The sequence below is a fragment of the Bos mutus genome, chromosome 21, assembly GCF_027580195.1.
Source record: "Bos mutus isolate GX-2022 chromosome 21, NWIPB_WYAK_1.1, whole genome shotgun sequence".
Lineage (NCBI taxonomy): Eukaryota > Metazoa > Chordata > Mammalia > Artiodactyla > Bovidae > Bos > Bos mutus.
In genome coordinates this window covers 66,179,180-66,200,930 of record NC_091637.1, presented here as the reverse complement: position 1 = coordinate 66,200,930, position 21,751 = coordinate 66,179,180, and the positions used below count along the sequence as shown (strand labels likewise).

The following is a 21,751-nucleotide window of genomic DNA, read 5'->3' as shown; positions in this document are numbered from 1 at the left end:
GAGACTGAGGCCTAAAGAGGGGAGGACACAATGAAAGGTGAAGTGGGGCAGAGGTGGAGCCTGGACCCCCAGCCTTGGTCCATGACCATCTCTGTACATCTGGTGCTGATCATGGCTGCCCAGGTGGCGCCAGTGGTAAAGAATCCACCTGTCAATGCAGGAGGTGCAAAAGACATGGGTTCGATCCCTGGGTTGGGAAGATCCCTTCGAGTAGGAAATGGCACCCCACTGCAGTGTTCTTGCCTGGAAAATTCAATGGACAGAAAAGAGCCTGGCAGGCTACAGTCCACGGGGCAGCAGAGAGTCGGACACGACTGAGCAGGCACGCACTATGGTGCTGATAATGGATCCCTCCCCCACCTGCCTCAAGGTATGGTAAGGCCTGCAGGGCCATGTTGCACTAAGGCAGGCAGCAGTTTGGGTAGCAGGATCTGGTGGCATCTTGGGCATGTGTGTGCTACTTGTAGAAAGCCCAGAAGGCCAGGACCCCTTCAATCATAAATGTCTGAAGAAAAGAAACACAAGTGTCCAGCTTCCCTTTTGTGTGTTCCTCACTTGAAGGACCGATGCTGAAGCTGAAGCTCCAATACTTTGGCCACCTGATGAGAAGAGCTGACTCATTAGAAAAGACCCTGACGCTGGGAAAGACTGAAGGCAGGAGAAGGGGACAACAGAGGATGAGATGGTTGGATGGCATCACCGACTTGATGGACTTGAGTTTGAACAAGTTCCAGGAGAAGGTGAAGGACAGGGAAGCCCCGAGTGTGGCAGTCCACAGGGTCACAAAGAGTCGGACAAGACTGAGCGACTGGACAACAACAATGTATGAAGGTCATCTCCCTGTGAGACCCGATTTCATGGTTGGTGAAATCAGGGGTCATAATTCCCACCGCCACTGGCTGTGGAAATGAAATCAAGTGTGTTTAGCACAGAGATTGGTGCAACTAGGCACAGGTAAGTGATTGTCTGCAGCCGGTTCACCATCTATTCCCTGGGAAAGTCAGCCTGGAGCAGGGGCTCCAGATGCCCGGACCTTCTTGGGCAGAACGCGGCCGGGGGCTCTTAAGAGGTCACAACCCCTTCCCCCTGCCCCCTCCACGTGCGGTCCCGGGGGTCATCCCCAAGGTCACAGAGGGTCAGTGCAAAGGGGACGTGGAAGACGTCTCTTGGGGTGCCGAGGACAGTCACGCTCGGCGGAGCCCGGGCTCCTGAGTGTGAGCGCAGACTCGTTGAGCGGAGGCACCGCAGGCCGAGGGGCCCTCCCGGGGCTGGTGGCCCGCCGCCCGGAGCCCGGAGCTCTTCTCCGCCGGCTACTCCGGTTTCCGGGAGCCCCGCCCCGCTCGCTCCCATCGCGGCCCCGCCCCCCGTGCGCCCGCAAGTTTCTCCCAACTTTTCCGCGGGTCCCCCCGGGCGCCCCGCCCGCCGGCCGGTGACGTAACAATGGTGCAGCGCGGTGGCCAATAGGCGGCGGCGGAGGCCGGCGGCGCGGACCAATGGCGGCGGCGGGCGGCCAGCGGTCCTGCCCGGCCGGGGCCGCACTGCGCCGCCCGCCGCCCGCCCGCCCGCCGCCGGCGCCGGCACCGCCGCCCAGCGATTCGGCAGCGGCGGCTCAGAGCGCGGCTGAGGCGGGCGCGGGCGGCGGCGGCAGCCTCTCGTCCGTCAGTCCGTCCTGGGAGCTTCGCCTGCGCACCGACCCGCGGGGAGACAGCGCGCGCTCCCGCCCGCAGCGGCGGCGGGGACGCCAGGCTCGCGGCCCCTCCAGCCCCCAAGGTGAGTCCCCCTTCCTCGGCCCGCTCGGCGTGCGGCTCCCGTCCCGGGCGCGACCCCCTGGCCGTCGCCCCCCCCATCCTCCCTGGACACACGCGCACGCAGGTGCAGCCCTCGCTGCGGCGGCCACCGGCCCGCAGATACTCTGGCCTCGCCCCCCCGCGACCCGGGGTCCCGCCGTGCGGCCGGTGGGGGCCGGGGCGGAGCTGGCGGGCGGCCCTGGGCGCGCGGCCTTGCCCTCGGTGGCCCAGCCCCCACCCCCCATTCACTGAGCCGCGACCGTGACTCGCTGCCCAGTGACGTGAGGCCGGCCCAACTTTACGTAACCCGCCCGGCGCCCAGTGTCCACACAGGGTACACCCGGGGCGCGGAGGCCCCGGCGTGCGGCGCCGCGTTTCAGTCACGGTGCCCCCTTAAAGGGCTCTGTGGCTCCAGCTCCGCCCCCCCCGCCCCCTGCCCCGTGCCCGTGTCTGTAACTTAGTTACCCGGTGTGTGTGGACTCAGCCTACCCGCTGACCCAGGGCCCTTGTGACCCAAGGGCTTACCCTTGACAAAATGCGGTGGAGAGCTGGGGCCAGGGGCTGGAAGTCAGGGCTCAGGTTGGTGCAGGGGGCTCTGGGGACAAGGTTAGGGCTCAAGCTGGGTTCCCGGTGGGTTGGCGGGTCCCCCGACTTCTGGAATGAGCCCGAAGTACGAGGTAGAGATCTTGGGTCCAGGCCTGGCTCTGCCGTGACTTGCCGGCTGACCTTGGACAAGTTTGTCCCTTGCTGGAAAGTGGGATGGCAAGCCCTGCTTTGTCCAGCCTCCGGGAAGACCAAGGGAGCCAGCAGACCTGGGGCGGGGTCTGCAGGCCCTGAAGAGTGTACACACGGGTCTCTGGGTTGATTTCATCCCCCTGCCTCCTCGCGGGAGCTGGGGGCGGGGACAGCGCGGAAACACCGTGTTTGGGTGGAAGGCTGGAGGCCCGCTCCCTGCTGTGGCTCCCAGCCTGCCTTCCCTCTTTCTTACAGATGAGGAAACTGAGGCTCAGAGGACAGTGATATACCCACCTGCACGGAACTTGGTCATTGCGGTGCACTAACCAGGTAGGTTAGTTAGAACTCCGGGAGTTGGTGATGGACAGGGAGGCCTGGCGTGCTGTGATTCATGGGGTCGCAAAGAGTCGGACACGACTGAGCGACTGAACTGAACTGAACCAGGTAGGTCTGAGTCTGGAGCTCTGCCCCTGGGCAGGGTCTCCTAGCTGCAGGCAGGGGTCAGATGACAGGGTCAAGGTTAGATGGAGTTGGGGAGAGGGAGTTTGGACTATAGAAAGGGTTTGGTTCAGCTTGAAATGTGAGATGCAGCTCTTCGGCCCCCCACCACGGCCTGGCTTTTTCCTTGATTGGGGTTGGATGCAGCTGCCGCAGGTGGGAGCAGGAACTCTTCCGGCGGGTCCCTGGCCTGGAGGGGGTGTGAGGTTTCAGTGTGGTCTTGGCGACGGTAGGTGGTGGGTTATGAGGGCAGAGGGAGGGGAAGGGGGTCCTTGGCCGAGGTACCAGAGAAGGAGACGAATCTCAGGGCGGGCCACTGGCTGCCGCTAGATCTGGGATGTGGGAAGCGGTTCAGGGCCTGGAAGAGAAGCGAGCTGTTGAGGAGTGACTGGGACAGCCCGTCGGAGTCTGGGGGTGGGGTGGGGGTGGCGGTGGCGGTGGCGGTGGGGGTGGGGGGGGGGCCGGTACGAGACAGGCCCAGCCAGGTGGGGCGGCGTGGGGGGCTTCGACGGGAGACCCCCGTCTCCCGCCTGGATCCTCGACCCTCACTGGACTCTCCTCGGCTTGCAGGTGGTCGGCCCCCGAGGGCCCATGCCGTGAGGTGAGGACACCCAGCCAGCATGCCGTGGGACGCGCGACTGCCGGGGGGCGGCGCGGAAGGTGGGCCGGAGGGCACAGGGGCGGCGCGCTCTAGGGCACAGAAGCAGTGCCGCAAGTCGTCGTTCGCCTTCTACCAGGCCGTGCGCGACCTGCTGCCTGTCTGGCTGCTGGAGGACATGCGCGCCAGCGAGGCCTTCCACTGGGACGAGCGCGGCCGCGCCGCCGCCTACTCGCCGTCCGAGGCGCTGCTCTACGCGCTGGTGCACGACCACCAGGGGTACGCGCACTACCTGCTGGCCACCTTCCCGCGGCGCGCCCTTGCGCCTCCCAGCGCTGGCTTCCGCTGCTGCGCGGCGCCGGGGCCGCACGTGGCGCTGGCCGTGCGCTACAACCGCGTGGGCATCTTGCGCCGCATCCTGCGCACCGTGCGCGACTTCCCAGCCGAGGAGCGCGCGCGCCTGCTCGACCGGCGCGGCTGCAGCCGCGTGGAGGGTGGTGGCACGGCGCTGCACGTGGCCTGCGAGCTGGTGCGCCCCGAGTGCCTCTTCCTGCTGCTTGGCCACGGCGCCTCGCCAGGCTTGCGCGACGGCGGCGGCCTAACGCCGCTCGAGCTGCTGCTGCGCCAGCTGGGCCGTGACGCCGGGGCCGCCACCCCTGCGGCCTCCGGGGCTCCTGCGCCGCTGCCTGGGGAACCGCGCCAGCGCCGCCTGCTGCTGCTCGACCTGCTGGCGCTGTACACACCCGCGGATGCCGCCGGCCCGGCCCGCCGTGAGCTGCTGGGTGACCGGCCGCGCTGGCGGCGGCTGCTGGGCGAGGAGAAGTTCCAGTGGCTGGCGGGCCTCGCGCCGCCCTCGCTCTTCGCGCGCGCCATGCAGGTGCTGGTCACCGCCATCTCGCCCGGCCGCTTCCCCGAGGCCCTGGACGAGCTGCCGCTGCCGCCCTTCCTGCAGCCACTGGACCTCACGGGCAAGGGCTAGACCGCGGGGGCGCTCCGGGCCCTGGGCTTCTGGAGCATACAATTTTTAAGAGCGTTGTACCTGGCACTTTACATATATTGTTTCTGGACGGCAGAACCTCTGTTTTCGTCTGTCGGCGTGCTTCGGGGGGCCAGGCCAGGATGGGCAGGCGAGCCGTGAGCTGCGGGGCTTCCAGATGGGGTCGGGCTCAGCTTCCACCTCCCTGCGTGCGTGGAGCGGGGCTGCGAGGTCAGGCGACTCCCAAGAGCTGGGCCCTGTCCTCAGCTACTTGCTCAGACTCGAGGACCGGAGCCCTGCCTTGATTTAGAGCCTCCAGGAAGGTGTCCCAGAGGGAGAGACAGCTGAGCGGAGGAGGAGCTGGGCAGGTGCTGGGGCCGAGGGAACCGCCGTGTGGTCACTGGCTGGAGGGCCTCTATCCCGTCAGCAAGAGAGGCCTTGCCAGCTGTCTTGTGGGCTTGGGCTGGGGCTCGGGTCTTGAGAGCTGAGGACGGAGGAGGGCCCGCGCGCCGGTTGTTGGGGGCAGGACCCAGGCTGCGCCTCCTGTTTCTCCCCAGCCTGCCCTGGCCACTGCCCCTCCTTGGGTATCGTGGAGCTCTTCCCACCCACACAGGCTGAGGCCTGGACTCGTCCTCTTGTCTGCTTTTTTCTCCTCTGGCAGTTGGTGTCGGGGCCTGCTTCTCACCTCTCTTTTCATGGATGCAGCTGCCTCGGGCTCCCAGCTTCAGCCTCCCCTCACCTGGTGTTAGATGTGCCTTCCTGCAGGCCTGCCTGCTCACCCTGGGCATGGGCTCCCAAGACCCAGGCCCCGGTGTTCGATGGCACCTGTGGGTGCTGGCAACACCCTGTGGGCAAGCTCTCCTGCCTCAGCCGGTAGAGCTGGTTTCTGCAGGAAGGGTTTGAAGATGGAGGCTTGTTGACAGATGTTATAATAACCCTTAAGGACCAAGGGAAAGCGGCATCCACGCCCGGAGGAACGTTGGGATCAGGGATGATGGCCAGGTTGTTGTGCCTGGGAGTTCTGCAGGGCGGTGAAATTCAACCCGTGCCGGCTGGGCTGGAGAGCCACGGTGTGCTGCCAGGAGTTGAGGGCTCAGGAGCTGCCCGATGAACCCTGACTGCTTGGCCAGGGGTGCCCACTGCCCTCCTTGCCCCTGGCATCCCTGAGGGGAGTCTGGCTGGGGGTGGAAGAGGCTTGGGAGGTGGTGGCAGTGCCAGGGTGATGGCTGTGGGAGGGGAGGGGTGGGAGCGCCCTGGTTCTGGTCTGTATCTGCCATATCTTCTCAGGGTGACTTTGGGCACATCCCTGCCTTGGGCCTCAGTGTCCCCAACTGCCCTCAGAGGGGTTTTGGAGCATTTCCAAGCTCCCTACCTAAAAGGATGTTCCTGGGAAGTGTAGGGTGGGCAGGAGCACAGCCCTGTGGGGTAGGGGACAGTGGGGGTCAGTTCTGCCCAGTGCTGACCCTAGATTCTTGGTGGGGTGAGGGTGCCTCCTGTGTCCTGGCCCAGTTAAACAGACTTTCTGAACCTTGACACTTGGCGGGCAGTGGATACTAACAGCTCTTCTACCTTAAAATGTGGAGCATCAGGAGCCCTGGGGTATGAAGACCGGGAATGTGTTGTTGGTGAGGCACACTCCTTGGAGGAGATGGCGAATGCAGACCACGTGCCGTGGCTCCTGGGGGCTGGGCTCGGGAGGTTCTGGGGACTCGGGGCCCACTTGTGCCCTGGAGCTTCCGCCTGGAGAGAGCCCAGGCACCTGCAGGGCATGCAGACTTCCCCTCGCGTCTCCCTGCTCCCAGCTCTGGCCACTCTGGGCTGAGCCCTCCTGGCCCGAGGCCCAGGGCTAGGCCCTCACTCGCTTCCCTGCTAAACCTACAGCTGACCCGTTGGTGACAAACTCCTTTGAGCTCCCTGGGCTGAGGATGGGGTGATACAGGGTTGGGGGGCTCCCTGGTGGGGACCCCACAGAATCCATTGTCCAGTGAGCAGGAGGTGACCCTTGGGAGGCTCCTTGTGTACAGGGCAGGATCTGGGCAGGAGTTGCGGGCACCAGAGCCGGGGTGGGGGGTCTAGCCAGAGCCCAGCTTCGTAGCTTGGGGGGTGAAGGGCAGTGGGGGTGTCCTCGCCGTGGCTGGGCGGGACAGGGATCTGTGGGAAGGCCGAGGACACGCTGCGGAAGCAGAGTGGGGCCTGATTCCTGGCGCAGCTCCCACGGAGCCTGGGGTGCCTGGCTCAGGGCGCCCTGGTGTGAGTACAGAGAACCTGGAGCCCAGCGCAGGGCGGAGACCTCGGGGTTATCTGGCTGCTGCTGCTGGCCTGCACGAGGGTGGCTGGGCCTTGGTGCTTGTCTTATCACTACCCGGGGCCCTCCAGCTCCCGCAGGGGCCCCTCCCCAGCCCCATCACCACCGCCGCCCTGGCGATGAACCTGGTGGCCTGGAGGGGGCCAGAGGCAGCCGGGAGATGCGGCTCTCGGCTGTTGGCGGGTGGCCTTGGTGGCTTCTCACAGGCAATAGCTCTGCCTGGAGCAAGGCCCACGACTCGGGCAGAATTCTTCTGTTCACTTCCTTCATTCCACGGACCTTGTCTAAGGAAACCTGGCATCGGCCAGATTGCCTCCAGCATGCCCACCCCTGGGCTTGGTGAACTCCCAAACAGGAGAACTCTGGGGCCAGAATCTGGGCACCCCAGATGCCTGTCGGGGAGGTGCTATGACTTGTTCCTGGAGCCTGGAAGAGACACACGGCCCTGAACCGCGCCCCCCTTCGGGGGTGGTGACAAAACCCCGCGCCGGGGCCTTACTTCACCTCCTCGTGTGCTGACTTCTCCCATCACTACCTCGATTTCCCCACTGATTTCCTTTCCTCCCGATTTCAACCTTCAAATATTGTACTGAGAGTTTTCCCCAGTCCTGTGCAGAACAAGGATGCCTCCTGAAAGGCAAATGTGGAGGCGTGCTTAGGGAAGGCAGTGGAGAACCAGCTTCTGCTCCAGGAGACCGAGTGGATGAGGGGACCAGTTTTGTCCCACTCCGTTTTAAAATTGAGGCATGACTGACATGTAATAAATGCAGACTTCAGTTGTGTGGTTTGAGGAGTTAGCCCCCCATCAGTACATGTGTAACCATCCCAGTCAAGTCAGAGGTGAAGAGATTTCTATCTTCAGTGTTCTTTTTTGGCAGTGGCTTGTGAGTATCTTAGTTTCCCCCAGGGATGGAACCTGTACCCTGGCAGTGGAAGCTTGGAGTCCTGCACCCCTAACCACTGGACTGCCAGGGGATTCCTGTATCTTCAGTGATTTTTTTAAAAAGAATTTCTGCTTATAGATGCAGGCTCATGGCAGAACACTCAGACTGTGCCGGGAAACTCAGGGCAGGATGGATCGGAGCCCTGCCTGCGCAGCTCCCAAGTAAAGGGGCCACCTGCCTGTGGGCCCCCCACCACCCAGGCGACCGCTGCGCGCATTTTGGTGTATTCTGGCTTTTTCTATGCACTCGTATACATATGCTAAAATTTTTTTCTATGCTTATTTCTTACGTATAGATTTGCCATCAGATCAAATTGAGTATTTAAAAACTTACTGTAGAATAAGCATTTCCATATGTTGTAAAACATTGTGTAAAACAGCCTCTGGTGTTTATTTTGTGATTATTTAATTCCACTAGTGTTGGTATGATAAGGAGTTGATGTTAGGACTGAGTCTTTAAAATGTAAATTTTATTTATTTTTGGAATAAATAATACATTTACATGGCTCAAATTCAAAAGATACAAAAAGGTACACGCTACAGGCGACAGCTGCGTGTGTCGTGTCTGCCCCTCTGTGTCCCTTGGAATTACTATGAAAGGTTTCAAACCCACCAGAAGTTAGGAGAGAGCAACGCAAACACGTGTGTTATCTTCCTCTCTGTGTACGAAGTCCTACAAAACCACGTTCTCCTTACCACGCCCAAGAGATTTAGCGATGATACAGTCAAACTGCCCGAGAGACTGCTTGGCACAGATTTCCTCCCGGGCACACGGTTTTAACAGCTGCATACTGTTTCACGAGAGGAATGTCCCCAAATGTCAGCTGCTGTTGGTCAGCTGTTTTTAGTGTTTTACACTATGGATACCCCCGCTGTACACCTGACTTGGGTTTGTTCTTGAGGACAGGTTTCTAGAAGTAGGGCTTTCAGGCTGTGAGGCTGTAAGGCTGCTGCCAGCTCCACGTGCACCCTGGGGGCTCTTAAGGCAGTGCCCTTTCGCCTCTGTCCACAGGTACGTCTCAGCTGTTCCTCTGACTTGCTGCAATTGTTTCCCCTTTTATGTTTTTTTTTTTTTTATGTATAAGATGTTATAATTTGAGGAAATCAATTGAGGAAATAATATACTATTTTCCTCTGACTTTTCCCACCACTTTGGGGTTTAGAAAGCGCTTGCCATCCAGAAGTCAGTTACTGTCCTTTGCCCCCTAGTTTTAAGGTTCTCTCGTCCACTTGGTATCTGCTTCACCGGAGCGGTTTGGTTGAGGGCCACGCCAGCTTGCAGTCGCCTCCCCCTCCATTTGGCTAACTCCCCATGGTCCTTGCTGGGCCGCTGATGTCACTGCCCTCCCACCCACGGCCTGCTTCATTTGGCCCGTCATCACTCAGCACTGCCCACCTGTTTCTTCCCAGCACAGGCCTGGAGCCCCTGGAGCTGGGTCCAGTCCCAGCGCGCTCTGCCGCTTTGAGCAACTTACTTCCCCTCGCTGGGTCTCACTGGAGCCCCAGTGAGCTGGGAGACCCTCGGAGCACATCTGTGGGCACAAACGTTATTTTATGGAGTCTTCCCTGCCTCCCCCAACAGAAAGAACCCCAGTGGGGAGTTTGACAAATGGAGAGAAAGCCGTAAATGCCTTGGAGAGGACTGATGTCTTTGCATGGTGTCTGTGGCTTACCCTCGGCAACATCAGCCACGCCTTCCCGGTCAAGCTTTCACAGAAGTCTTCCATAAAGCCTGGCCAGGTCTTGACCGAATCTGACGTGTCTCATTCGGGTTGTTTGCTGGCACGCGGCTGGCTGGCCTGCTGTGTTGTGAACACGATCTTTCTCCACGTGTTGGTTTCCACCCGGGCACTTCTGGTATCTGGTTTTGGGTCGTGGGTGGAGACTAGGCCCGTGGTCTTGCCCCCAGGGGCACCTCTGGAGTGACATTCCCCCAGGACCACCCCCGGGCACACCCTCCTGGCGGGGGGGCTGGGCCAGGAACACCAGCAGCAGAGTCCCGGTGGCATGGGTGGGAGCAGCCTGCACGACTGCCACTCAGGGCAGCTTTTCCCCTTCAGACGTCAGACTGGACTGGGTGGGTGGGGGAGAGGTCGAGTTTATTGCACTGTCTCAAAGCACAACTGAGAAACCAGAAAGGAAACTTGTACAAAGCACTGAAGCTACAAGTCACTGCAAAGTATCCACTGAAGTCCCGCGGGTTCAGCAGAGCTCTGCCAAGTGGGGAGAGGAGCCGGGCAAGGCACAGCGGGCGCGGGACAGGGGCCTCCGCTGTTGGCACGCGTGAAGCGCTCTGTCGGGGTGAGGGGTGAGGTGCAGGCGGGCACTGCGGCTTCTCGTCCTCCTGGCTGGCTGGGTCCCGTCACAGAGCGCATCTTACCGCTTTTCACCTGTGGCCCAGGGGCTCTTGGACACACTTGCCTAGTAGAAAATAGGCTTCGAGTGACAGGGCCCCACGCCAAGGGCAGGCTAAAAAAGCACCTCGGCAGGACTCCCGCCGGGAGGCGGGGGCTGCCTCTCAGAGCTGGGGGACGCGAGGGGGCCCCGCGGGGCGAGGCCACGGACTGAAGTCTGACGTAGCCACACGCAGCCATGGACCACACAGGCACCAGCTGTGGCCCTGTGAGGGCATCTAGCCTCCCGAGGTGGATGCCCGCTGACGGAGGCTGCCCTGCCCGGGAGGACACGCAGCGGAGAACAGCGCGGGCTCAGGACAGACCACGTGAAGGGGCGAGAGGCCTTCCACTGGGTCCAGAAAATACATTTCAAACTTGTAAGATCGGATTTCAGATGAGGTATCTCAGGTAGGTTTGTAATACAACAGAAAAGGCAATCACTAGGAGGTTCACCCTCTGAGGGTGCCCGAGTTTCTGCGATGCCCCAGCAGCGCGGGCTGTGTCCTTGAGACGTTCCTACGTCACAGCGGGGCTCAGGCCCCGCGGCCGCTCCGCCACCGCAGCCGCTCCGCCACCTGGGATTCACGCGCACACGTCGGGTTTCGTTCGCCCACCGGCCTTTATTGTTCCGGCTGAGCTGTGTGTCTGCCGGGCGGGCCTGGCCCCAAGGCGGGGTCGGGGGTGGAGGGGGGCGGTGTGCGCGTGCGTGCGTGCATGTGCCATGTGCGTGCGTGTAGCCCCGTCCCGGCACAGCTGGCTTCCCATCCGGCGCGTCCGCAGGGAACGTGTGCCGGGACCGCGTCTCAGAGAGGAGGTGAGGGCGCCGTGATGGAGGCGGCCCCGGCGGGAGCGGGCAGCGCTGACCCGGGCTGGGGGCGGCGGCGGCGCAGCGGGGACTATTGCATGCAACCGCAGCAGCCGCCGGCCCCACCCGGGACGGCCTCCGCGGGAGTCCAGAGGCCCTGCTGCCGTCGTGACGGCTCGGACCCTCGGCCGAGGCTGTGGGTTCTGGGACGAGACACAGACGAACACGGATGAAAGCAAAGTGGGCCGTCCGACCTGGCTAGACGTGGCTGACGGGGGCCGGCGAGGTGTGTCTGGGGCGAGTGACGCTGAAGCCGACTGTGTCCCCACTCGGGGCCGGCGTCTGCCCTCCCGGGGGCACCTTCAGATGACCTCCCACTCGTCCTCCAGGTCCTCAGGGTGCGGGGTGGTGGCGTGGCTGCCCTGGGCCCCGTGCGAGTGGCTGAACGTCCTCGTCAGCCGCTGGAGGAGGTAGCCGGGTGGGCCCACTGCCCACAGCTCATCTGACGCGGTCACTGCGGGAACGAGAGCCGGCCACACACTGTTACTCCCCAGCCGGGGCTCCACGTCTGCAGGCACTGCCTAGGGGTGGCCCCAGGCAGCCCTCAACCTGCACCGCGGCCGCCTTGGCCTTCCAGTGGGCGGGCCTGTGGCCCGTCTTCCTGGGAGACCCTGGCAGGGTCCAGGCGCTGGGCACCCCTCGGGCGTGATGCTGGGATAGGTCTCGTTTGGGAGAGCCGGCCTGGTGGGAGCAGCCCCGAGGCCCCGCACCACCCACGGGGCCCGGCGCCCAGCACCTGCCTGTGACGCACGCCAGGCTCCCCGGGCTCCTCTTCCAGTAGTCCCCGGCAGGGTTCTTGTCGGTGACGCCGAACCGGCGGGCGAGGTCCCCGTTGGGGCACCGGGCCCACACGGTCCTGGCGCTCAGGGCCAGCTGGCAGGCCTGCAGCCCTGCAGGCAAACAGGGCATGTGACTGTCCTCGGACCCGGGGTGCAGAAGGGGTGGGCCGACCCTCCCCGAGAGCCTGCTCTCCCCTGGGCACAGGGCAGGAGCCCCGGGGAAGGACGCCCTGTCGGCAGGGCAGGCACGGCCGCGAGCCTCGGACCAGAGGCCCCCAGAAATGACTGTCTCACAAGGAACCCCAGGGACCAGGAGCCGGCGCTCTGCTGGCGGGGTCCCCACCCTGGGGCGATGGGGTAGACGCCTGCTGTCAGCGGTCTGACGAGCCCCGTGTGGCCGCTGCCTGCCCGGCACCGCTACCTGGCACATGCTCCCAGTCAGTCCCCACTGGCATCTCCTCGGTGATCCCAGCTCGGACGTGCACGTTCCACCTGCTGTCCAAGGCCCACAGCATCTGGTCGTCGGGGCTGCAGTGGACGCTGACCAAGGTGACCCCGGCAGGCTGGAAGCAGGGAAGGAGATGGGGGTGTGTGATCGCAGGGGGCAGTCCCCCCCAGCCCACGGCAGCCTGCCACGGCGGGAGCAGCAGGCACAGGGGCAGCCCTGCGGGGACAGAGGTGCCTGGCAGACTCAGACCAAGGGACGTCCTCCCAAACACGGAGCCTGACTCTCCAGCGGCCGCCTGTCCCGGGCCCAGCGGTGGGCTGGGTGATGAGAAGGGAGGGCTGCCAGCAGAGACGCGTTGGGTCCAGGGCTGGGGAGGGGGGTGTGCTGCATGCAGGCGGGGACAGACATTGGGGGCCACTGGGGAGGGAGGTGGCGGGGGTCTGGCCTCTGAGGGCACTCACAGCGTCACGCCTGGAGAGCGCACACATGGCCCCGTGTGGGCGTGACTCTGGGTGAGTCCATCAGAGTTCACCAGTACCTGCCCCTAGGTTTGCTTTATTTTTTTGGCTGCACTGTGCTGCATATGGAACTTCCCTGACCAGGGAGCGAACTTGCAGCCCCTGCAGTGGGAGCGTGGTCTTAACCACTGGGTCAGCAGGGAAGTCCGCTGCCTCTACGTTTTCTGTTGGTTTAAAGATTTCAAAATGAAAGCTTAATCTTAGATAAAAGTCACTGAAAAACGCACTTGCTGTCGAGTGTGTTGGGACAGAGGGCCTCTGGCCAGGAGGCAGGTGACTCCAGCTGGGAGCTCGATCTAAGAGGGCGGTGGTCTGGGGAGGAGGCTGAGGCGGGGTCTGGGAGGTGGGCCTCCTCATTCACGCCCCAAGCCCCTCTCTTCTGCCACTTGTCAGGCCGATGGGGCCGGGCCGGCTGTGCGGAGCTGCCAAGAGCATGGCAGGGGCCAAGAGCTGGCAAGTGAGGCGGCCAGAGACCCTCGCCATACCCCATCCCACAGAGGGCTCGGGGAGGGGACGCTCACGCTGCAGAGCAGGCCTGAGCGGAGACGGTGGGGCTGCATCCTCATGGCACTCTGAGAGTACCAGGCCCACTGACACCCGGGCAACCCCGAGCCGGCTGCTGTGGGCACGAGCTGGCCGCTGTGGGCACGAGCCGACCACAGTCCGCAGCACTCTGTCTGTGAGATGCGATCAGAGCTCTGGGGCCGGGAGCTGAGGCACACCCTAAACCCTCTCAGTTGAGAACGTCAACAGTAAAAGGGCCTTTGCTTGCCCGTGTCAGGTGGGGCCGTGAGCTCCTCGGTCCCACTGGGACAGGGGTCTGTGCCCAGCCCTGGAACCCCATCTGTCACTTCTTGGACCAAAAGAAGAACGCGACGTCAGCATCGAGGAGGCAGGGCCGAGCCTGGCCTGGAGGGGCGTGAAGCCTGCAGTGTGGACGTCCCGAGGAGGGAGAGAACGCGTGCCCCCGAGGCCCCACTGTGGTGAGGGGGAGGAGCTGTCCACGCTGGACTCTGCCCACACCCCAGACCCAGACTACTGAGAGGTAGCAGCTGTCAGCTGCGGTCAGAAGCCACGGACTTTCAGGGCCACGTGTTGTGGATGAGCAGAACACGGAGAGACAGATGGGAAGGCTGTGCTGGGGTGAGGGGACCGGGAAAGGGAGGGGGCGAGGGCTGGGGAGGAGGGCGGGAGGAGGGATGGGGGGAACACCCCCACCTCCCCCAGCCCTCTGCCCTCCGCCCTCGGGCTCTCTGACCCCCTGGACTGCTCTGCACTATCTCAGAACCCCTTGGCCCCTGCCCCGCTGCCCGTCAGCAGCCTTCCCAGGGCACTGTGGGCCCACAGCCCAGGTGTGGGACCGGGCCCCCACCACCTGGAGAGCCAGGCAGACAGTCCTCAGCAGCATGCCCGTCTCCTTCCAGGCCTGCCCCTCGCCCGCAAGGTTAGCTGGAGCCCACCCTGCTCAAGTGCCTCCCCATGAAGCTCCCTCCCTGCCTCTTCATTCTCCTGTTAAAGTGACCAACCCAGACAGTGCATTAAAAAGCAGAGACATCGCTGTGCCGATGAACGTCTGTCTAGTCAGAGCTATGGTTTTCCCAGTAGTCATGTACAGATGTGAGAGTTGGACCATAAAGAAGGCTGAACGCTGGAGAATTGATGCTTTCAAACTGTGGTGCTGGAGAAGGCTTTTTTCTCCTTAAATGAAAACCATTACTCCAGGTGTCGCAAGCCATTTACAACACTTAGGGAAAACCATTTACTCCATGCGTCTAAGGACGTAGTAGGGGTGGCGGCTGCTCCCCGCACCCCAGTCACCACACAGGGGGTCCTGTCCCAGAATATGCGGGTCCCCCACGGCTTCCCCCATGGCCTCTGGCCTCGGTCAGTTGGTCGATCACGGGGCCCAGCACAAGGAGGGCGGCGGGCCGAGAGGAGAAGCCTGGCAGTGCCCCCGCCATCACTGCTGCCTGTTTCTCTTCCCGGCGCTTTAAATCCTCCTGCGGCACCTTGACCAGAACAGATGGTGACGGCATCCTGTGGCTGTAGGCCCGCCTCTCTCTCGGAGGTTCTGGGTGGGCCTCTGTGTGCTCAGAGCAGACTCCCATGGTGTCTCCTTCCGAGGCGCCCGGTCCTCCCCCATGGCTTCTGTGGACACCTGCGGGCTGGGCCTCTGCTTTTCCTCCGTCTATCAAAGCGGGGGTCTGCAGGGTGAGGGGACACGTCACCAGGTGCTCCTCCCGGTCCCTGCTGTCCCGAGCGCCTCTGTGCAGCCCTCCACCCGGCACTGGGACATGTCCCGTGCTCGGCCAGGATCTGGAACGGCGGGTCATGGCACTCCAGGACGTGGGGGTCCAGCAGGTGACCGGAGGTGAAGGCCCGCCTGCAGAAGGAGCAGATGTATCCGTGCAGAGAATGCTGGTGGTGCTCACAGTCTTCCAGGGCGCCAAGCACCTGGCAGCAGCTGGCCGCCCGACAGGTGACCTCAGCACTCGGGGCCTCTCAGGCTCCCCAGCCACCCGCGTGAACACATCCTGGAGGCTGAGGTGCCTCTGCACGCCCCTGTTCTTGAAGAATGCGTGCTCCCGGCCAGGGGTCCCACTGTGCGGGCAGTGGCTTGGCCATTCCAGGTGCCCCCACCAGGCGGGCAGGCAGCACCTGCGTCGCCCTGCGTGCCAGCGTCCACAAACTGGCTGGGGCAGGGCTGGAGAAAACTCTTGAGAGTCCCTTGGACAGCAAGGAGGTCAAACCAGTCAATCCTAAAGGAAATCAACCCTGAATATTCATTGGAAGGACTGGTGCTGAAGCTGAAGCTCCAGTACTTTGGTTGACTCATTTGAAAAGATGTGAAGAGCCGACTCATTTGAAAAGACCCTGATGCTGGGAAAGACTGAAGGCAGGAGGAGAAGGGGATGACAGAGGATGAGATTGTTGGATGGCATCACCAACTTAATGGACATGAGTTTGAGCAAGCTCCGGGAGTTGGTGATGGACAGGGAGGCCTGGTGTGCTGCAGTCCATGGGGCTGCCAAGAGTCGGACATGGCTTAACAACTGAACCACAAAAGTGTCTTCAACAAACACCCCTCGCCCTACCTGCACACCACAGCCAGGACGCCCAGGGAGGCATCTCAAAGGCCACTCTCTGGGTGGCTGGTGTGAGCGGCCTGTTGAGAACCAGAACGTGGACAGCCTCTCCAGGGCTCTGAGATTGGAGGTGTTCAGAGGTTTGGAAACACATCTGAGGGCAGATGGCAAGAAACGACGCGATGAATAAGAGGGCCTCCCAGCTGAATGGAGGACTCAGCGCAGGTCCGACGGGCACACTGCCCCCGCCTCCAGGAGAACAGGGGTTAAGCTGGAGGCAGCAGCGGGAAGACAGACACCTGCCCAGGGAGAGTCCACGAAGCACATGCACTCCCTGCCACCTGCCCCGGGAGCTCCCGAACACAGCCCAGCACAAGTTCCAGTGACCTGACTCCCGCAGTCAAACAGCCAGAGAGCCAGGAGGGGCTGAACAGGAGATGGCTGGGAAGCCTGCTCTCCCATGACTCCCGCAGTCAAACAGCCAGAGAGCCAGGAGGGGCTGAACAGGAGATGGCTGGGAAGCCTGCTCTCCCATGACTCCCGCAGTCAAACAGCCAGAGAGCCAGGAGGGGCTGAACAGGAGATGGCTGGGAAGACTGCTCTCCCATGAGCTGGCCATCTCAAACTGGGAGGCTCACTCCTACTGAGCCCCGAGGAAGATGAGTAAGACCACAGTGGTTCTCAAAGCTTGGAATCCCTGGGACTCGTGCAGGGACCTTTCACAACAGCTCTCCAGGTGACGTGGGCTGCAGCCTTCTGTAAAAACCGCTCTGCTGCTCTATGGCGCAGAAGCAGGCAAGGCAGTACTACTCAAAGCCATCTACACATCTCAATGCTGTCCCTGTCGGAAACCCCAGCTAGCGTTCTCAGAGAAAGGAAAAGCTGATCCGAAAACTCGCATGCAATTGCAAGGGACCCTGAACAGCCAAAACAATCTCGGAGAAGAACACAGTTGGGGATTTCCCTGGTAGTCCAGGCAAGAATCTGCCTAGCACTGCAGGAGACAGAGATTCAATCCTGGTTGGAGAACTAGGATCCCACGTGGTGTGGAGCAACTAAGCCCGCGTGCCAGAGCTACTGAGCCCACACGCGGCACCTAGTCTGTGTGCCTCAACGCAAGATCCTGTGTGACGATGAGGACCTGATGCAGCCAGACAGACAGAACTAAGTATTAAGAAAAGAATACACTTGGAATTTCAAAACTATTGTAAAACCATGGTGATTAAACAGTGTGATACATAAGAAAAGACACGTAAATCAATGGAACAGTATTGAGAATTCAGAAATAAATCTATATGGTCAAGTGACTTTAGACAAGGTTGCCAAGATTATTTAGTAAAAAGAAGTCTTCAGCAAATGGTGCTGGGATGACTAGATAGCAAGCACATAGCAGAATGAGGCTGGAGCCTCACTTAACACCATATATAAAAATAACCTGAAACGTATCAAAGATAAATGTAAGGGCTAAATCTCATAATGGTTTCTTAGATAGGCACCAATAACAAAAAAGATAAACTGAACTTCATCAAAATTAAAAATTTTTGTACATCAAAGAACACCATCAAGAAAGTGAAAAAACCAACATATAGGAGAAATTTCTCCTGATAAGGGTCTAGTATCCAGAGTAAAGAACTCTTAAAATTCAACAAAAAAATAAAACCCAACAACAAAAAGGCAAATAACTGAAGTTTTAAAAGGGCAAAGGACGTGAGTGGACTTTTCTTCAAAGATGTACAGATGGCCAACAAAGACATGAAAAGGGGCTGAATGTCATCAGTCACCAGGGACATGTAAGTGAAACCACAATGAGGTTTCACTTCACACTTGATAGGATGGCTAAAAAAGTATTAGTAAGGATATGGAGAAACACGAACTCCCATATATGTTGCTGGGGAGGTAAAACGGCGCAGCTGCTGTGGAAGACACTTAGGTAGTTCCTCCAAAGGGTAAACGCAGAATTCCCACGGGACCCAGAAATCCCACTCCTAGATACACACCTCGAGAAGTGGAGCAGATGTTCCCAAAGAGCTACACCAGTGTTCACGGCAACGTTCTTCATAATAGCCCCGAAGTGGAGACAACCCAAATGTCCGCCCACTGATGAGCAGGGGACAGAGCGTGGCCTGAACCACACGATGGAGGGCATTCAGCAACAGAGACAGAGGAGGCGCTGACAGCCATAAGGCACGGATGTGCCTCGAGAAGAGGATGCTCGGTGCAAGAAGCCAATCGCGAAGGCCACGTGTTGCGTGACTCCTTTTACAGAAACATCCAGGAGAGGGGCATGAACACGAAGAGAGGCACATGCATGCCTGTCGGGGGCTGGGGCGCAGGAGGCCTTCACTGGGCACAGCGCACCCTCTGGGACGATGACACTGTCCCGGTAACGTGTAGTGACAGAGATCACACAACATGTGAACGTGCCGAATGTCACAGATGGGAAGTCTTACGTATGTGTATTTTACCACAGTTTTTTAAAAAATAGAAAGCAGACAGGCCTCGGTTGTAACCATGTGCTATCACTATGAGGAAAGTCACAACTGGGGAGACTGGGTAAGCCGCGCAGGGTCTCTGATTCCTTACAGAGCCTGTGAGTCTGCAGTCACTGCAACAAACGTTTCAATGAGGAAAAGCAACAGGCAGCCTTGAGTTTTGGTTTATTCATATTCAAAACCACAAAAATGAAAAAAGAGAAAAGGATGCTGTTTTATAAAATGGGGTAAATAAGGAATTAAAGATTTAAAAATCATTTGGAAATGCTGAAAAAAAAAAAACCAAAAAAACATGTATAATCTTGGTGTGCTTCCAAAGACTAGGACAGAAAGTGTGTGTTTGTGCATGTGTGAGTGTGTGTGGGTGTCCGCCTGCTCCTTAGTTTTAAGTGCCCTTTAAAGAGCAGCTGCAGGGTGGGTGATGGGGAGGGGCCACACCCGCTTTCTGGAAGCACCCAGATTACAGCCACCAACATGCTCTGATGTTTACAAATCAAAGGGGCTGCTCAGGCCCATCAACACCTCAAGCTGCTGTCCCATGTTCTCAAAAGATAAACACTCATCACTAATCATTACCAATAAGTAACACATTTTATTTACTCCAAGTCATCAGTGTTACAGGACAAGCCATTACTCTTTCCTAGAATTTATTTTATACACTGAGATCCTGACTAGACACGACACTGAGGTTAAGGAGTGAAGTTCTCAGTGACAGACTGTTCCCAAACCAGGACTCCAAAGGTCCTGCCGCTGTGTGCCCTGACTTGGGGCCCAGGGTGACTGCTCTCAGGTGAAGGTATTCATAGTAATTGCCAAGTGCAGATAAAATACTTCTGAGCCTCAAGAACATGTACTAGAAGTGTGACGGGTTCTGTGTTCCCTGGCATCCAGTTACATACAGTACTTGTCAACCTGGCTCTGAGCTTTTCATCTACTGGATGTCCCAAGAATTTGGACGATAGCTGTTAAGTTAGTTGTGGTAAGACCACATACTCTGAAGATATACAGACAGTCAAAAAGCACGTGAAAAGATACCCAACACCACAAATTATGAGAGAAATGCAAATCAAAACTACTGTGAGGTACCACATCATACCTGTCAGAATGGCCATCGTCAAAACCTATGAACAACAAATGCTGGAAGAGAGTGTGGAGAGAAAGGAACCCTCCCACAGTTAGTGGGAATGTACACTGGTGTAGGCAGTATGGAGAGCAGTGTGGAGGTTCCTTTAAAAAACTAAAATTGGAGCTGCGATACGATCCAGCAATCCCACTCCTGGGCATATACCTGGAGAAAACCATGATTCAAAAGGATGCGTGCACGCCAAAGTCCACTGCGGTGCCACTTCCAACAGCCAGGACACGGACGCCACCCAGGTGTCCGCCGCCGAAGCCGTGGGTCAGGAAGATGTGCTACATGTACACAGTGGGATATTACTCAGCCATAAAGAGACCAAAGTAAGCCTTCTGCAGCAGCATGAATGGACCTAGAGGCCGCCTACCGAGTGAAGGGAGTCACACAGAGAAAGGCAGATTTCCTACGGGGCTGCTTACGCGTGGGAGCTAGAAAAGGGGCACAGGTGAACTCAGTTACAAAACAGAAGTACAGTCACAGATGTAGGAAACAAAGGTATAGTTGCCAAGGGCACAGGGAGGGAGGATGTATGGGGAACTGCGATGGACCCATACACACTACTATATATAAAATAAGTAACTAATAAGAACTTCCTGCTGTTGAGCACGAGAGCTCTGCTCCATACTCCGTAACGGCCTATATGGGAAAAGAAGCTTAACAAGAGTGCACATGTGAATAACGGACTCAGCCTGCTGCACACCTGACACCAACACAACGCCGCAAATCAGCCGCGCTCCAGTGAGGGCTGAACAAAAACGCCACGCGCTCACAGGAGAGACGAAGGATGGTGCCGAGGGAGCTGATGGCCCTGGTCCCCGCCTCTCCGCTGGGGGCACCGGAAGCAGAGAGAGGGCTCCCCCACAGGTCCTCCATCCTTTGCTCTGCCATCTTCATCAGCGCTGGTTTTCTACCCCATTTCACGAGACTGCCAGCTCGGGGCCTGGCGGTGCGGCCTGACGGCCTCAGGGGCCTGGAGCCCACCCAGCTGTGCGCCTGGCTGACACCACAGGCTGCGGTCCCTGCCATCTGCAGGGCACCCCTGCCCCTGTGCCCTCCCCGAGCAGCAGCCCCTTCTGGCCCCATGGCTGGCCGGGCCCTGGCACCCACAAACAGGCCTCCTGAAGGAGCCGCTGCCCCGTCTACCAGCCCAAGGGGACCCGTCCAGGCCCACCCCACAGGGCCTGCCCCAAGGGCCCCCCACACTCCCTCCCCTCAAGGCTGGGTGGACTCAGAATCCATCATGCTTTTTCATTTTCACAGCCCTCAGAGCGCCACACATGGCTGGTGGCACAGAGCCTCTGCTCAAGAAACCCCCACATAACTGGCATCTGGGGGACAGCAAGGCTTGGAACCCCTGGGAGGAGAGGGGCGTTAGCACCGCCTCTCTAGAGCACTCCGGCTGGTTTGAGCCATGGGCTCGCCAAAACCAGCTTGGGGCTGGAAGGGCCCTAGGAGACCGGTTAAGCCCAACTCCCTCACATTCTGGGTGAGAAAATGGACAAAAACTCAGGCTGAGAAGTGAGGGTCCTGCCCATCTTCTAGAAATGAGGTGTCCAGGGCTCAGACCAGAGGGCTCCAAACTTCTGGCAGACTGGGCCTCGATTCCAAGGAATGAATACACATGTGTGCATACACACGCTTCCTGCAGGCAGAACGTGAGTGTGCACGTGTGCTTCGCCACTTCAGTCGTGTCCAACTCTTCGCCACCCCATGGACTGTAGCCCACCAGCTCCTCTGTCCATGGGATTCTCCAGGCAAGAATACTGGAGTGGGTGGCCATGCCCGCCTCCAGGGGATCTTCCTGACCCAGGGACTGAACCCGTGTCTCTTACATCTCCTGCACTGGCAGGCGGGTTCTTCACCACTAGCGAGCGCCACCTGGAAAGCCCAGCAATGTTAATAAACCCAGGCGTAAAGAAAAAAAGTCAAAAATTCTACAGCCAGAATAAATGTTTATCTAGACAAATCACTCTGGTAGGGACTTCATGTGACCTTGGATGAAGTTCACGTGAAGGAATATTTCGGGGACACCGAGGTGAATGAACTGGGAGCCTGCTGGGCACACAGACGCCACGGGGAAAGATGCTTCTGAAGAGAAACCCTGACCCCGCATGGCGGCCAGTCATGCTTTCCTTCCCCTGCAGGCTCCCCCTCCCTCAATCCAAATGAACCTCGAGCCCACCTAACATC

The 21,751-nt window shown here is 59.7% G+C and overlaps 2 protein-coding genes across 5 annotated transcripts in view; one reads left to right on the top strand and one right to left on the bottom strand.

Moving 5' to 3' along the window:
- Window positions 1–1,505: 1,505 nt before the first annotated feature.
- Window positions 1,506–8,348, top strand: ANKRD9 (ankyrin repeat domain 9). Of its 4 annotated transcripts, none has more exons than XM_070358017.1 (4): window positions 1,506–1,770; window positions 2,778–2,852; window positions 3,591–3,621; window positions 3,758–8,348. In XM_070358017.1, the coding sequence occupies exon 4, from the start codon at window positions 3,797–3,799 to the stop codon at window positions 4,595–4,597; it is 801 nt and encodes a 266-aa protein (XP_070214118.1). In that variant the 5' UTR covers window positions 1,506–1,770; window positions 2,778–2,852; window positions 3,591–3,621; window positions 3,758–3,796; the 3' UTR covers window positions 4,598–8,348. The 4 variants fall into 4 exon arrangements, with proteins under 4 accessions (XP_070214118.1, XP_070214119.1, XP_070214117.1 ...); XM_070358018.1 differs by having other exon boundaries at window positions 2,778–2,966; XM_070358016.1 differs by having other exon boundaries at window positions 2,778–2,966; window positions 3,591–8,348.
- The window catches only part of TECPR2 (tectonin beta-propeller repeat containing 2), a 101,132-nt gene continuing 87,672 nt past the window's right edge, over window positions 8,292–21,751 (bottom strand). Inside the window, 3 exon segments of the mRNA XM_070358011.1 lie at window positions 8,292–11,557; window positions 11,844–11,993; window positions 12,304–12,445. Of these exon segments, the coding sequence (XP_070214112.1) occupies window positions 11,406–11,557; window positions 11,844–11,993; window positions 12,304–12,445 (444 nt within the window). The 3' untranslated portion in view covers window positions 8,292–11,405.

Bases quoted from the DNA above. Each gene is read 5' to 3' on its own strand.
- ANKRD9 (XM_070358016.1), top strand. From the start codon at position 3,641: ATGCCGTGGGACGCGCGACTGCCGGGGGGCGGCGCGGAAGGTGGGCCG.